This window comes from Corythoichthys intestinalis, chromosome 5 (genome assembly GCF_030265065.1).
Source record: "Corythoichthys intestinalis isolate RoL2023-P3 chromosome 5, ASM3026506v1, whole genome shotgun sequence".
Lineage (NCBI taxonomy): Eukaryota > Metazoa > Chordata > Actinopteri > Syngnathiformes > Syngnathidae > Corythoichthys > Corythoichthys intestinalis.
In genome coordinates this window covers 56,050,210-56,063,807 of record NC_080399.1, presented here as the reverse complement: position 1 = coordinate 56,063,807, position 13,598 = coordinate 56,050,210, and the positions used below count along the sequence as shown (strand labels likewise).

The 13,598-nt window shown below is 37.8% G+C and overlaps 1 protein-coding gene across 4 annotated transcripts in view; it reads right to left on the bottom strand.

Annotated features, from left to right (window-relative positions):
- ckap5 (cytoskeleton associated protein 5) overlaps window positions 1-13,598 on the bottom strand; it is an 80,643-nt gene that overhangs the window by 43,263 nt on the left and 23,782 nt on the right. For 3 of the 4 annotated variants that reach the window (XM_057835892.1, XM_057835894.1, XM_057835895.1), the window contains exons 11-20: window positions 11,123-11,287; window positions 10,919-11,047; window positions 10,664-10,813; window positions 8,051-8,152; window positions 3,079-3,189; window positions 2,819-2,911; window positions 2,493-2,678; window positions 844-938; window positions 533-716; window positions 307-446 (exon numbers count right to left, since the gene is read on the bottom strand). In XM_057835892.1, the coding sequence (XP_057691875.1) occupies window positions 307-446; window positions 533-716; window positions 844-938; window positions 2,493-2,678; window positions 2,819-2,911; window positions 3,079-3,189; window positions 8,051-8,152; window positions 10,664-10,813; window positions 10,919-11,047; window positions 11,123-11,287 (1,355 nt within the window). The remainder of the gene's footprint in view (window positions 1-306; window positions 447-532; window positions 717-843; window positions 939-2,492; window positions 2,679-2,818; window positions 2,912-3,078; window positions 3,190-8,050; window positions 8,153-10,663; window positions 10,814-10,918; window positions 11,048-11,122; window positions 11,288-13,598) is intronic. The other variant, XM_057835893.1, reaches the window with a different exon arrangement.

Here is a 13,598-nt window from a genome sequence, read left to right as displayed (position 1 = left end):
GCAGCTGAATTCAGCCATGTTAAATGTGATATGTCATATTCATTGTTGCTACGAGAAGGCAGTATATCCACAATCAATAAAACTAAATGCAAACACTTTCAAAAGTACCATTACAACGCAACTAATTAAACAAATATTCGAAGCAGCAAAATTTTATTTGAAGCTTTTTTTCCTAATCGAATTACTCAAGTTATCGTTTAATCGTTGAAGCACTACTTTCCACACACTTAATTACCGGTATGCATCTACAAACATGTAACTTTAAATATTCAAGTTTTCCATTTTGAGAAATTTTGTCATTTTCACCTAATGTCTGTTCTAGGCAGCAAGTCCATGATGTCCTGTCCTACTACATCATCTTCTTGCTCCTCTGCGTTGTCACACTCATCTTCATTCCCAGCCTTCTTGGTGAATCTTGATGGAGCTGGAGGGGACTGACCTTGCATCTATGATTCAGAAAACAAATGGAAAAGTTGCAGCTGGTATCGTTTTCCGCTACAGGAACAGGTGGTTGCCTTTGCATAACCATCACCTTTTCAAATGCAGCATCTATTTGTGACAGGAGAGCTGGTTTCTCATCCTCAAAGAACATGCGAAGTGGAGCGCCCATGTAGAGATACATAACACCCAGCAAGGTAATTGCTGCGGTCCTGACTGCAGGGTTAGTAGCACCCAGGGCCGTCTTCACATTGTTGATGAAAGCTTTAACATTGATACTGAGGAAGAGAGGTTTAAATGTCACATTTCTTGCAAAAGGATTCAGTAAACATACAGTATCTGTGACAATTATAGTTCAGACCAGTTGCAAACATCCATCTATAGAAAGTCTATAAATCTGATTACCCAGCAAAGCCAAACTCCTTCATGGCATTGGCCAGCCAGTTAAGAGCCTCTGCCTGGTTCTTTGGGTTCTTTTGGGCAAATGCCAAAGACACAACCTATAAAAATAAAAAATAAAATGAAAACACAGTACCGTCTTCATAAAACTATATAATCATGTGGAACATTCTCTGGTAGGAGAAGACTATTAGTCGATCAAATAAGTCGCATTTGTCAGTCGCGCATATCCCTTAAACACGCCCCTAGTCCTAATTATGAGTAGGCGGTTAAACGATTAAACGACTAAACGTTTCGCATTTTACTTGTCAGTTAAACGTAGCATGATGCATCTTAAGCCTCTTTCAGACATACAGTACGCTGAATTACGGTTAGGTCTTGGGATTTAAATGCGTAGCCCTTATATCTGAAAGCAATTTCCCGGGTCAACTGACACTGACATTAACTGGGTCGCGTCCTCGTATAATGTCCAGGACTTCACTGGAACGCGGCATGCAAGACAGCAGCCGGTATATTCCCAGTCACAGGATTGAAGCGCGAAAACTGATGACGTAAATATCATGACGGGCCACTTGTCATTTCCTCTTTCTTCACAGCAAGACGAAAAGCGGTAAACAGTAAACAGATATAGCAATTATCAACATGGCAAACTGAAAAGATAGCAAAATTAAACTGGAAACATAACAAAATTGAATTGCTATTGCATCTTAGAAACGAGGAAGAGAGAGCCTATCGTCAATCTATGGAAATGTGTGGTGTTCAGCAGATTGTAAGGCAAGGTTGCTGTGTGCTGCCAAATAGTGGACGGGAGTAGAAGCGCAGCCACTGTATTGTTCATTTCCACCAAAAACGCGTGTAAGGACCGATAGACGCACGCTATAGGTGTTTAAAAGTAAAAACAGACTGAGGAACAGTTTCTTTGCTAACGCCATCTCCACCCAAAACTGCCATATGTTACACCACATCAGCCAATGTCCAATAATCATTTACATGCAATATTTTACGTGCAGTACTTACTTACGTGCAATACTCAATGCCCTCACTGTCAAACTGCTGCTACTTCACTTCTATTCACACATATTCTATGTGCAATACTTACGTGCAATATTCACTGTCAAACTGTTGCTACTTCACTTTGATTATTTGCACTGCCTCATCTCATACACATTTTATATTTATATTTAGAATTTATACTTGCAAGTCACTTTTGAGTTTTTAACTTATCCTGCACTGTAAAGGCAGATGCTCCACAATTTCATTGTACAGCTGTATAATGACAATAACAGGCTATTCTATTCTATTCTATTCTATTCTATTTTGAATTGATACGAGAATTGCGTGACGTAATGCCACGATATATCTCAGAATCGATTATTTTAACACCCTTAGTCAGGACGATTATTTGTTGCGATTTCTTTAGGTTAAATCAAGTGCTTGCTGACATTCACACCTCACTAAATGCCAACAATGGAAAGAGTTTAGCAAATGCCTGCAACATGTCTGCAACATAACAGTGAAAATCACAGTGATATGTAGTATTTGTTTTTTTTTTGTTTTTTTCCAATTTATGATGGCCAAGTGAAAGGGAAATTTCTGACTGGCAGAATAAAACTTCATCATGAAATAAATATAATATAATGTTTAATTGCAAAAACCTGTTCAGCAGTCCATGGTAGCGAGCAAGCCTCTCCAATTGCAGTCATTCCCTCCTTGGCATTCCCACCACATTTGATATCCCCCACCTTGTCCACCAAGCCATCCAAAACTAGAGAAGCTGATGTCTTAGAAAACTGCCCCCTCTGGGCAATAATGGTCACAATGTGTAGCTTCATCTGCATGACCTAATAAAAAGCACAAAAGCATTGGGATGAATTAGATTGCCCAAGACTACACAATATGAACTGTGCACCAATTTAAAAGATTGCAGTTTAGTTTTATTTACATTCAAAACTAATTCTGGTAGACAAAACATTGATGTTACCTGGAAGTTTGTCTCCTTCCAGCCAGGTTTTTTGGCCAACATTTTTACTAGAGCCTGACATGGCATTGTCATTTTATCCATCGTCTCAACAGCCTAGGGAAAAAAATAAATAAAAATGAATCCATCAATCAACATTCCTTCAAACACTTTGGTTAAACGGTTGTCACTTCAAAAAAATCATGTGTTCATGTAAATCTTTAAATTTGTTTGTTTGTACTTTTGAAAATACGAGGGTCCTGAAAATAAAAGAAAGGGACTACCCTCTGAAATTCCTCCATACTGGCGAGCCTCTCCTTCCAATTAGCTGAGCCCAGTTGTTGAAGGCAGGGTGCAGGCAGAACGTTGGATGCCTGCTCTTCACACACCTCAACCTGAAACAAAAATACATGTCACCTATGAGGATCAAGGAGCAATCGTATCCCCCAAAAATATGTAAAACCGATTCATTCTTCAAAATCAGGCAAAAGATCGACTTCACTTCTACAGCAACTTTGACAGTCATTTATTACTCCAAACAATGTGTTTGCCTATATAATTTCCAATTAATTAGTCAAATCTGACATCAAAGATATCCTCCGGTGTATTGTTGTATTTTTTTAAAACAGCAGATAGTCATATACTCTAATGTCTTTGGAGGTGAAAGCCTTCCTTTGATATCTGACTACAAAATTATGTGCTATACAGTTTCCTGTCTGTTCTACAGCGGTTGGTATAACGGTACAATGCTTCACTCCAATATTGACTGCCCGCCTGACAGTTGACTCGTTCGCCTGTCCTGTAAACCTTTTTAATCAGGCGAGTATCAACATGCAAACGTCTAATTGGGGGAAAAAAGAACAAAGATTGAGTCTACCCGATTGGTATTAGACATAAGCCTGTCGCAATATGCAATAATTCCATTTATCGCGCGGTATATAAAAATGAAGACTTAAGGCGGTAACACACCAGCAACGTTAACATCGCGTCAACGATCCCGCCGCGATAACGCACCAGTGACGCTCGGCGTCAATTTCCATAGGACGCGTTTCATGAGCAGCGCGTCTGTGGAGCGGCTCGATTGGTTCACGCGAGGATTGCAAGATCGCGCGAGAATAGCGGGTATTTGAAGGTAATAAAACAACAACACTTTGCCTTTCAGACCCCGCGTATTGGCCAGCTTTCTTTTTGAAAGAAAGAAGAAAAGAGAAGTCATGTGCTAAAGCAAAAAGCAATCCCAACGACAAAGATTTTAACATGTATTTTACAAATTAAATGCCTCAATCATTTTTTTTCTTATGAACATTTTTCTAAGCTTTATTAATGTTTTTTCTCAAGTTAAAGCACCACGCAGAAATTAATAAATTTAATTGTGTAGCAGGATTTGTGTATTATTTGTATTAATTACCGGTGTTTTAGCTCATTTCAATTTATTTTATTAAATAGTAAGTTATGATTGCATATTATTTTGAAAAATCGACCGGATCCACCGTATTTTTACACGAGTGACTTCCGGCCTGCCCGATCCTACCTAGTAGTATTGACGCAGGGGGGCCGCGTCTCGCGTCAAATAACAAACTCTGCTGTTCTTTTCGCGCGCGACGCGTTGAGCGCTTCTGGGACGCGTCCAACACGCGGCCGCACTGCGACTGGTGTGCATTGGCTGATTGACTTAAACGGCCGCGTTTCACTGCGTTATCGCGGCGGGATCGTTGACGCAACGTTCACGTTGCTGCAGTGGCGCCTCCAGAAATTTTTCATAGGGGTGGCCAGATGGGGCCACTTAAAATCTTGGGGTGGCCAAAATTAAAAGCCATAATTTCAGGTTTTCATTATATTATTGCAGTAAAAAGGTCAGGGGAAAACTATCAGAAACACTTAAGGACACGGCTACTGATATACTTTGGTGTATTGTGTAATATTTGATGTTACTAATGATTAAATGTGCATAGTCCATAACTGTCCAGTCAACATTTTGAGTTCGACAACAATTCTGTTTTATTGTGTTATGTATATATTAGGCATAAGGTATAGATTTAACTAGGGCTGTCAAGCGATTAACATTTTTAATCGAGTTAATCACAACTTAAAAATTAATTAATCGTAATTAATCGCAATTCAAACCATATCTAAAATCTGCTATATTTTTCTGTAAATTATTGTTTGAATGGAAAGATAAGACGAATATATACATTCAACATACTGTACATAAGTACTGTATTTGTTTATTATAACAATAAATCCACAACATGGCATTAACTTTATTAACATTCTTTCAGTGAATTCTTAAAGGATAAATGTGAGTTTGTATATTGTGACTAAATATTGCCATCTAGTGTATTTGTTGAGCTTTCAGTAAATGATACTGTAGCGACTTAACTGTTCTGCCCAAATGCATGATGGCAAGTGGTGCAACCATGACTGTGTGTGGTGGCTGCAAATGCTATAGCTTCTCTGTGTTGGGTACACTACAGGGTGTTAAGAAAAAGATCGACTCCTGTCATTCTTCCCCACGTCGCTTCCCACAATATTTATAGGTGCTGTGGGAGAGATGACAAAGCTTTTCCCAGTTAAAAGCACGGCCCCAATGAATGCTTGTATCTACTCCACTCTGCCTCTCATCTCTGTGTATAAAACGGCGCCATTGTAGGCTGTTTGCGGCAATGCGTGAATGAGTCGTACAGCGAATGCGTTAATTGCGATAAATATTTTCACGTGATTAATTTTTAAAAAATTAATTACCGCCCGTTAACGTGATAAATTTGACAGCCCTACATTTAAAAAAACAAAATAAATGCTTTATTTGGGATGAAATGTATAACTGATGCTATAACAATCTAACGATATACTGGCAAGCGGGGTGGCCAGTGGGGTGGCCAATCAATTTATAGGGGTGGCCACGGCCACCCCTGGCCACCCCCTGGTGGCGCCACTGCGTTGCTGGTGTGTTTGAGCCTTTACCGCCTTAATTTTCCTGCTGCGATTTATCGCCTCGCGTGCACGTGCGTTTGTCACGTGCGTGCGCGCGTGATGCACGCGCGTGACGCACAGGCTTGCGGCTGATGTGTGGCAGACGTGCTTGACAGCGCTGTTTAAAGTTCAGCTTCCTTGTGCCACTCTGTTTTTTGACTTCTGGGTATGTTCGTTTTATACAGTTGAGTTTGAGTGACCGTCATTTAATGGATGGAGGCAGGGCCGAGTGCACTGTCGGCGCACACAATGAGCGAGCGGAACGAGGAAGAGGACGAACGAGTCTGCAAAATGTTTCTGGAGGTTGTTTCAACAAAGGTGGCCAACAGAATAAATCTACATGCTCATTTGAAACACTATCATCCTCTCCAGTTTTCACTGCTTAGTAAGAAAACTGCATCGCGACAAGCGGAGCCTCCTCGTCACGTTCATTGACAATTAGAGGTATTTGCTTGATTTGAGAAATACAGACGACACCGCGCAAAATAGCGTTCCCTCACGGAAAGTGAAGTCCGCAATATTGCTGAAGAAATGAGACCGTTTTACCTCTGTTAAATGATATTTGATACCTTTGGGAGCCAAATTTGTGTTACTGCTACTTAATTAGTCTATTTTTCTCTGTTGTTGTTGAAGTGCAATTACTGTTACTGCAACTTTATACCTATGTGCCTAAATGCTTCAGTTATTAAGTGCAATTTTATTTTTTCTTGAAAAAAGACATTTATTATGTGTTTCTGTGCGGTATTAATATTGTTTTTTACTTGAAAGAGGCATGGTCTATTGTTTTTAGTTGTGATTTCTTAAAAGGTATTTTTTAATTTAAAAGTAAACATTTATTGCGTTTAAATGGGTGTACTTGATCTATTAATATATACTGTATTCTCACTGTGTTATTGTAAATCTGTTAAAAGGGGACGGGACTTGATAAGCATATGCTTCTCTCGTCAGCCCTTGTCTTTTCTTCGTTTTCGGGTTGCTCATACCACATCTTGCAACTGTCAATAATAACGATGATGATGACAATAAATAAATAAACGCTCCCCCCCAAGGGGGGGGGGGGGGGGGGGGGCGCAATAATATCGCATATCGCAATAATTTATGAGATAATTTATCGCCCAGTAAAATTTGTTATCGCGACAGGCCTAAGTAGACATTTTACTTAAGAGCTTCATTTAACTCATTAAAAAGTTGACACAGGGAAAAGGGCATTTATCCTACAAAACGTCATTAGGTTGAGCAAAGTTCCATACACTGGGCTACAAGCAAAATTCTTTCAGGATAAAAGTAGAGAGACCTTACAAAATTTGAGTCATTAAAGAAAAATGTGGTCAAAAAGTGTCACTTGGATACAGTTTTTTAGATACATTATCAGACCAAAATGATCAAATTCAAGCAGTTTAAGCGAAAATGGATATAAATTGTAATGGAAATGGTTATTTCTAGGGTAAACATACAGTATCTACCTAAAAACACTGTCTACTATATGAGAATATAATCACGTATGCAAGAGCTTTGACATAATATGCTGTTTTCAATGTATTGCATAAATCATGGCATTTTGGAAGTGGACAAATATATATTTCATAAGAGGTGGGACACACTGCTATATTCATCTTGTGTCAAATGTAGCAACTTGTAAAACTCATAATTACACCAATGTATCTTTGTAATCAAACATTAAATATATTATATTCTTTAGCCAACAAGCACTAAAATGCTTCATTTTCCAATCCATGTCACCACAGCAAGTACATTTTAGCCATGTTTATCACTGAAGCAGATATTTTTAAAAAAAAAAATTGTACACCAGTATAATCAAGCATCAAGTTTAAAAAATAAAAATTAAAAAAAAAAAAAAAAAAGCTTAGAATTACATTTTTACAACGGAATTGGGTCTTGTTAGGCTTTCTGTACACCAAGCAAAGTGGCCGAATGGGACTAAACTGGACAATCACTGACAAAATACAGTCTGCGACTCACTCCAGAACTTGAAATTTCAAACTGTTCAAATACTAGTTGCCGTTGTCAGCCACAAATGAAATCACTTATTGTTTTCTGTAATGTCACGGCAAAAAGTTTTGGTTTTGTCACTCATCTGCAAACAAGGCGAGTGCGGTTCTAAGAGCATGTTAGGTAGTTACTTCTAAGCAATAAGTGAAATTATTTGCCATCATGGCAATATTTTCATTGGTCATTTGCCCACAGGAAAACAGAAAATCACAGTAATTAAAATAAAGAGATTATTAACATACTTTGCCACAATGCTCTGACAGGGTTAAGACTTACCGACAGCTCACTTTCAGCTAATTCCTTATTTTCAATGTTCTTTTTGGGTTTCCCACCGGCAGCAGAGGTTACTTTGGCTTTCTTTGGTGGACCAGCTGACTGCTAAAGAGAAAGATTCACAATTCAACATTTTCAACTACCTTATATACAGGACAGATGGGATATAATTTGGGGAAAAAATGTTTTTATAATATGTACTGTATCTTATTTGGGCATGCTGGAATTTACATTTTTTTTTACACTGTCGCAAAATAGAACTGTCATTATAACCTGAAACAAATAATTTAATACACATTTCAGACACATTATTTAAATCGTTTAACTCGCAAAATACTTTGAAGATACTGGTTTCATGTAGGATCTCATGGTGTAGGGGTTAGAGTTTGCAATGAGGTAAGAGATTGATAACTTTTATTTCTTGTTCAAATCCCACTGTTGACGCTTCAGTATTTTATTTCTACAACAATATTTTTTGCAGCTGTTTGGGAATAACAAACCTGGCTCCGACATGATTAATGTGATAAGTGTTCTGTGTGGAGTATAATGTAGGCTTAGTCAAAATATAGCAATAGGATAATTATTGTGCCCTCATGTATTTCATATGACGACCCACCCCTTAAGACTAACATCTGGTGATGGGCCTGTCCACACTGTTGTCAAATATAGGTAGTTTATCAGTAGTATCTCACTGTAGCAGGGTTTTTGAACCATATTAAACATTATACGTATTGCTTTTAAAGACATTTTTAAGACGTTAAAAATATAAAGACCAAAACATGTCGCAACAATTTCGGATGAAGGAAAAAAAAAAAAACTTTTATTTCACTGTCAACTTGAGATGTGACTGAAATTTCGGCGCCGAAAATGGCTGAAAATGCATTATCAGTAGATATGTGGCCAAAAACTATTGGTCGAACAGAGCTAAAAATGCATCATCTGTTTTCGGTTTTGAAGACAAAGTTAACCATCGAATAGGGTGAAGACCCTTAGTCCTTTTATGATGATGTCATCGAAACAAAGCAAGAAGCAAGACGTTGGCTGACGCCATCTCACTAACACTACTGGCTCAAAGCCAACATGTCCGCGGATTAGAATTTGTAGAGAACCATTTTCCAAACATTACACTACTTTTCAGACACTACGTCCAGGCATAAAAATGGGTCAGAGGTTAAAAAGGTGAGAAGGGTGTGGAGGAAATTTGTTCCGATACACTGTACAACTAGGGCTGTCCCAAACAACTCATTTTGTCCCGATTAGTCAGACGACTATTTTTATGATTAGTCGACTAATCTAATAATCCCCACCCCCCCTTTTTTTAAATTATTTTTTTAAACTAATTTAGCAATTTAATTTTTCATGACGCTTATCATTTCACATAATCATTTTGGAACACTAAAATTCTTTATTAAAGTACAAATAAATAAGTAAATAACAACAATAAATCACAAATAAACAATGGGGTCAAATGCTGCTGTAATGTAAACAGATTCAGAACACTGACCGCCTTTCCAACATGATTCAAAACAATTCTTAAAAAATATCTAGCATAAATATTATAGTAAACTACTAGACATAATAGTATAATAATTATTCATTGCCAATCAGATTTTTCATAAAGGGTGTCATTTCAAAGCTATTCTTAGTGTAGAATCTGAATTCTGAAGTGGGATTAACTCCAGAAATCGTTACGTATATGACGAACATGACGTGCTTTTATTTTGAAATGTTCACTGGAAGTACGTTTGCTAAACCGCTAACCGTAAGCTTTACACTCCGCATAAAAAGTTCTTTTTGTCATTGCATGTGGTGTCAGTAGTAAATTTCTTTTAATTTTTTTTTTCATTTGCAAATGCTGTTAACCAGCGATTTTTCATTTTTGAAGTGTCACCTTTTAACCGCAAGTTTGCGTTTGAGAAGACTGCGAATGTTTTATAGCAGGCTAAAGTAGGTTGTCTTTTTTCCCCATTAGCCTCAATGTAGCAATGCTAACGTTTACAGTGTTTAATATGGATGCGTTTTCTTATTTTGTATGTCTGAACTTTAATTCTACGGTGTGCAGGTGACCAATAAACATGTTGTCTCATATGCCATCAGCTCGCACACACAAACGTGCAGCCAAGCTTGGCATTGAAGAGACAGGACACAACTGTAACCTACTTTGTTTCGTTGGCCACTCTTGTGCACTTTTTTGGCTTTGCGCCTCTTCCCCGCTTGCATACCAAGCATCCGACATTTATTTTAAAAAAAAAAAAAAAAACTCCCCGACCCCCCCCCCCCCCTAAAATTTTTCTTCCCGGAGCACACAATTCATGTAGGTCACCCTTTTTGACTTCAAAACAGCGAATTTCGCCGAAAGGTGAGAGATTTTAATGCCTGTGCGTTACAGCGCAATAGTATACTGCGGCACTCCGCCCCCTAAGAAACTCATCTTGTCTATTTTTTGCTCAGGAAATGATAATTGGCATTCATCTTTATTTTAAATAATTTTTTTAAAAAATCACGGCCAAGTTTTTTCGAACAATTTTAGCACTGATGTCATTTTTACAGACCAATAAATAGTCCCTTTAAACTTCACCATATTAAATGATCTTTATCTATCTATCTATCTGTTACCTTGCTGGCGGCTGCACTTGCTATCTTTTTGGGTGGAACAGAGGATTTAGATTGGTCTTCACCAGCTGGATGTGCTTTGACTGCTGGCTTCTTTTCTCCTGCACTCTTCTTCCCTCCCGGGAGTTCTACTTTATCGGCACACTCTTTAATCTGCCAAACATGAAATAAACAGGACAAGAGTAAGTGAAAGGCTAGTGTCATACAATTGCAAAAGTACATGGCTCTCTTTCAGTCGGACTGATGATCAGAACTCACCTTATCAAGTTTTAGTTTATCCAAATCAGCTAGGTAAGGATTCACAGCTTTCTCGCCCACCACTCTCATTGCTGTCCCCAATGCTTCAAAGGCAGCATCTCGCACCTCTGGAGCACTGTCATTCACTTGCTATTGAAGTAAGACAAGTACAGATGAGTTATTTCAGCTCCATTTTCCTTTTTTACTCAATGGACGGAGTTGTACCTTGACCAGGGCAGCGCAGAAGGGTTTGAGTACACTCTTGGGCAGTGTAGCCTGAGTGCAGTGTCTGAAAGAGCGAGCCAAAAACAAAGAGGCTTGCTGCTTTATGGATGGGTTTTTATTATCCATCACAGCCAGAATGTCCTCAGATAGGTTTTGCAGAGTAGTCTAAAAGAAAGTTGCAAATTACATTAGGTTGCTGGCCAAAATATACACACATATACTGTGTGTGTGTGTGTGTATTTTATATTATAAATAAATATATATATATATATATATATATATATATATATATATATGTATAAAATACACACACAGTATTTGTGTGTATATTTTATATATTATATTTTATACATATATATACATACATATTTTATATATATACACACACAGTATCTTTTGTTTACATCAGGTAAGGTATCGGTGACAGTAGCATTAGCTGCTAGCAAAACTAATGATGACAGCGATAGAAAGGGTTTTGAAAAAGAAAGATGCTAACTCAGAACTGCACACAGGTCAAATATATACAGTATATACACACACACACATATATATATACATATATATATATATATATATATATATATACACACATATATATACACACAGTGGGGAGAACAAGTATTTGATACACTGCCAATGGGAAAACCCATTGACAGTGTATCAAATACTTGTTCTCCCCACTGTATTTTTTTTTTTTTTTTTTTTTTAAACACACCATAAATCTACAAATTTTGAGTTTTTCCATTGCACAATTAAGACACGGGGGGGTTACACAAAGTACTCGATGAATTTTAATTAAAACCTAATTATGGATATGGGCATTCAAAACAGCAGTGCAGAATCAAGTTAACACAAATCAACAAATGAGGGTTTTTATGGCTGTTCATTTTTAGCCCAGAACTCCAATTCTTACCCATTTGGTTCACTTCTGTATCAGACAGTATTGCATGTAAAGAAGGAAAGGGATTTTTCCCCCCCCATTTGTAACAGCTGGGTGGTTTACCGAAAATTTACAGTTACCGAGATGGTTCACGATGACCGACATAATTTTGACCATGTCGGTAAATTAGTTTTTTTTAATGAAACGAAAAAAATTTAAGTTTTTTCAGCCCACTTTGACTATGTTATATTCAGCTATGCTCATTCCCCTTTAAGAAAGTTCAGCCCTCATGCTTAAGTGTGTCGTCACATGGCTATCAGGAAAAACAAACAGAAGCATGTTGCTATCAACCGGTGTGCTAACGCTACAAGTAAACGTGATGGAGTCGGATAACAGTGAAACGGCTACCACCTATAGACGTTTCGCCGATGTAGGCCATTATGGCAGAACACCGGAAACCAATGCTCTCGGCGTGGGACATGATGTCACCAAAAACACCGATGGCGGCACTAACATTGTCGAAGCGGCTGAACTCAATGAGTTGATGTGGGAGCGGTGGTTTTGGTACGGACTGCACCTTGCAATCAGTATGTTGCGTTATTTTGAATCTATGTGTGTGTGACTTCTCTGATAGCTTTTGCAATGGATCAGCTAAGCATTCAACATAAAGTATTTTCCATGAGAGTAGCCTATATTATGACCGTTTAATGGCCACAGCTATTTTTTTGTATGTGCTTTCCTTATTCTGTGTCATTACTGCCACCCTAAAATCTTAAATGTTTCATTGCCATAAGAGTTACAGCAGCTTAGCTTAATGTTTGTGTGTATGGGGCGGGGGGTGCATGTGTGTTTCAGAAAATGCTCTAAAAAGAAAAAATGCTATTTTATCGCAGTAGGAACTTAAAGTAAACCCTTGTGTTGAGTAATCATGTCAAAGCAGCCATTAACTATAAGGTGTCTGATCCTGGTCCTCTGTTTGAAGTGCACTGTTGAAGCCCCTCTTGCTGTAAGTCATTTGTGTTACATTTTTACACAATGGCCGTAGCAATATTTACATTGTTGTACATTGTTCAAGTCATACAATCCGTTTTAAATGTTTATACTTGAATGCGTATTGTTTACAAGATATTTTATATATTTAACGTTTACACTGAATTTAACACAATTGTTAAATATGTTAAACTGAAAGCTGGTAAATAACTCAATGGGAAATGGGAAATGTGTATTTCATGCATTGATTCAGATTTTCAAATTATATTACAGTCCGCTTGGGCAAATTTATGGTCATTTATCGTTACTGAAGTAAATCTGCTCGATTTGCCATGATAAGTAAGGGTGTTAGGCACCCTACGATTGGATTCAATTACGAGTCAGGGTGCAACAATTCCATTATTGAAAGATCATCACGGTATTGACGATGATCACGATTATCATGATTACTATTGCTGCATCATACAATACGAATGAATAAAGTAGCCAAGCATATTTATGTCCATTATTTCTTTAAAATATCAATGATTCAACAGGAACGATGGAAACATGCCCATACAACAAAAAGCTGCCATTAAACTGCTTTTTTTTTACCAAGAAAGTGCA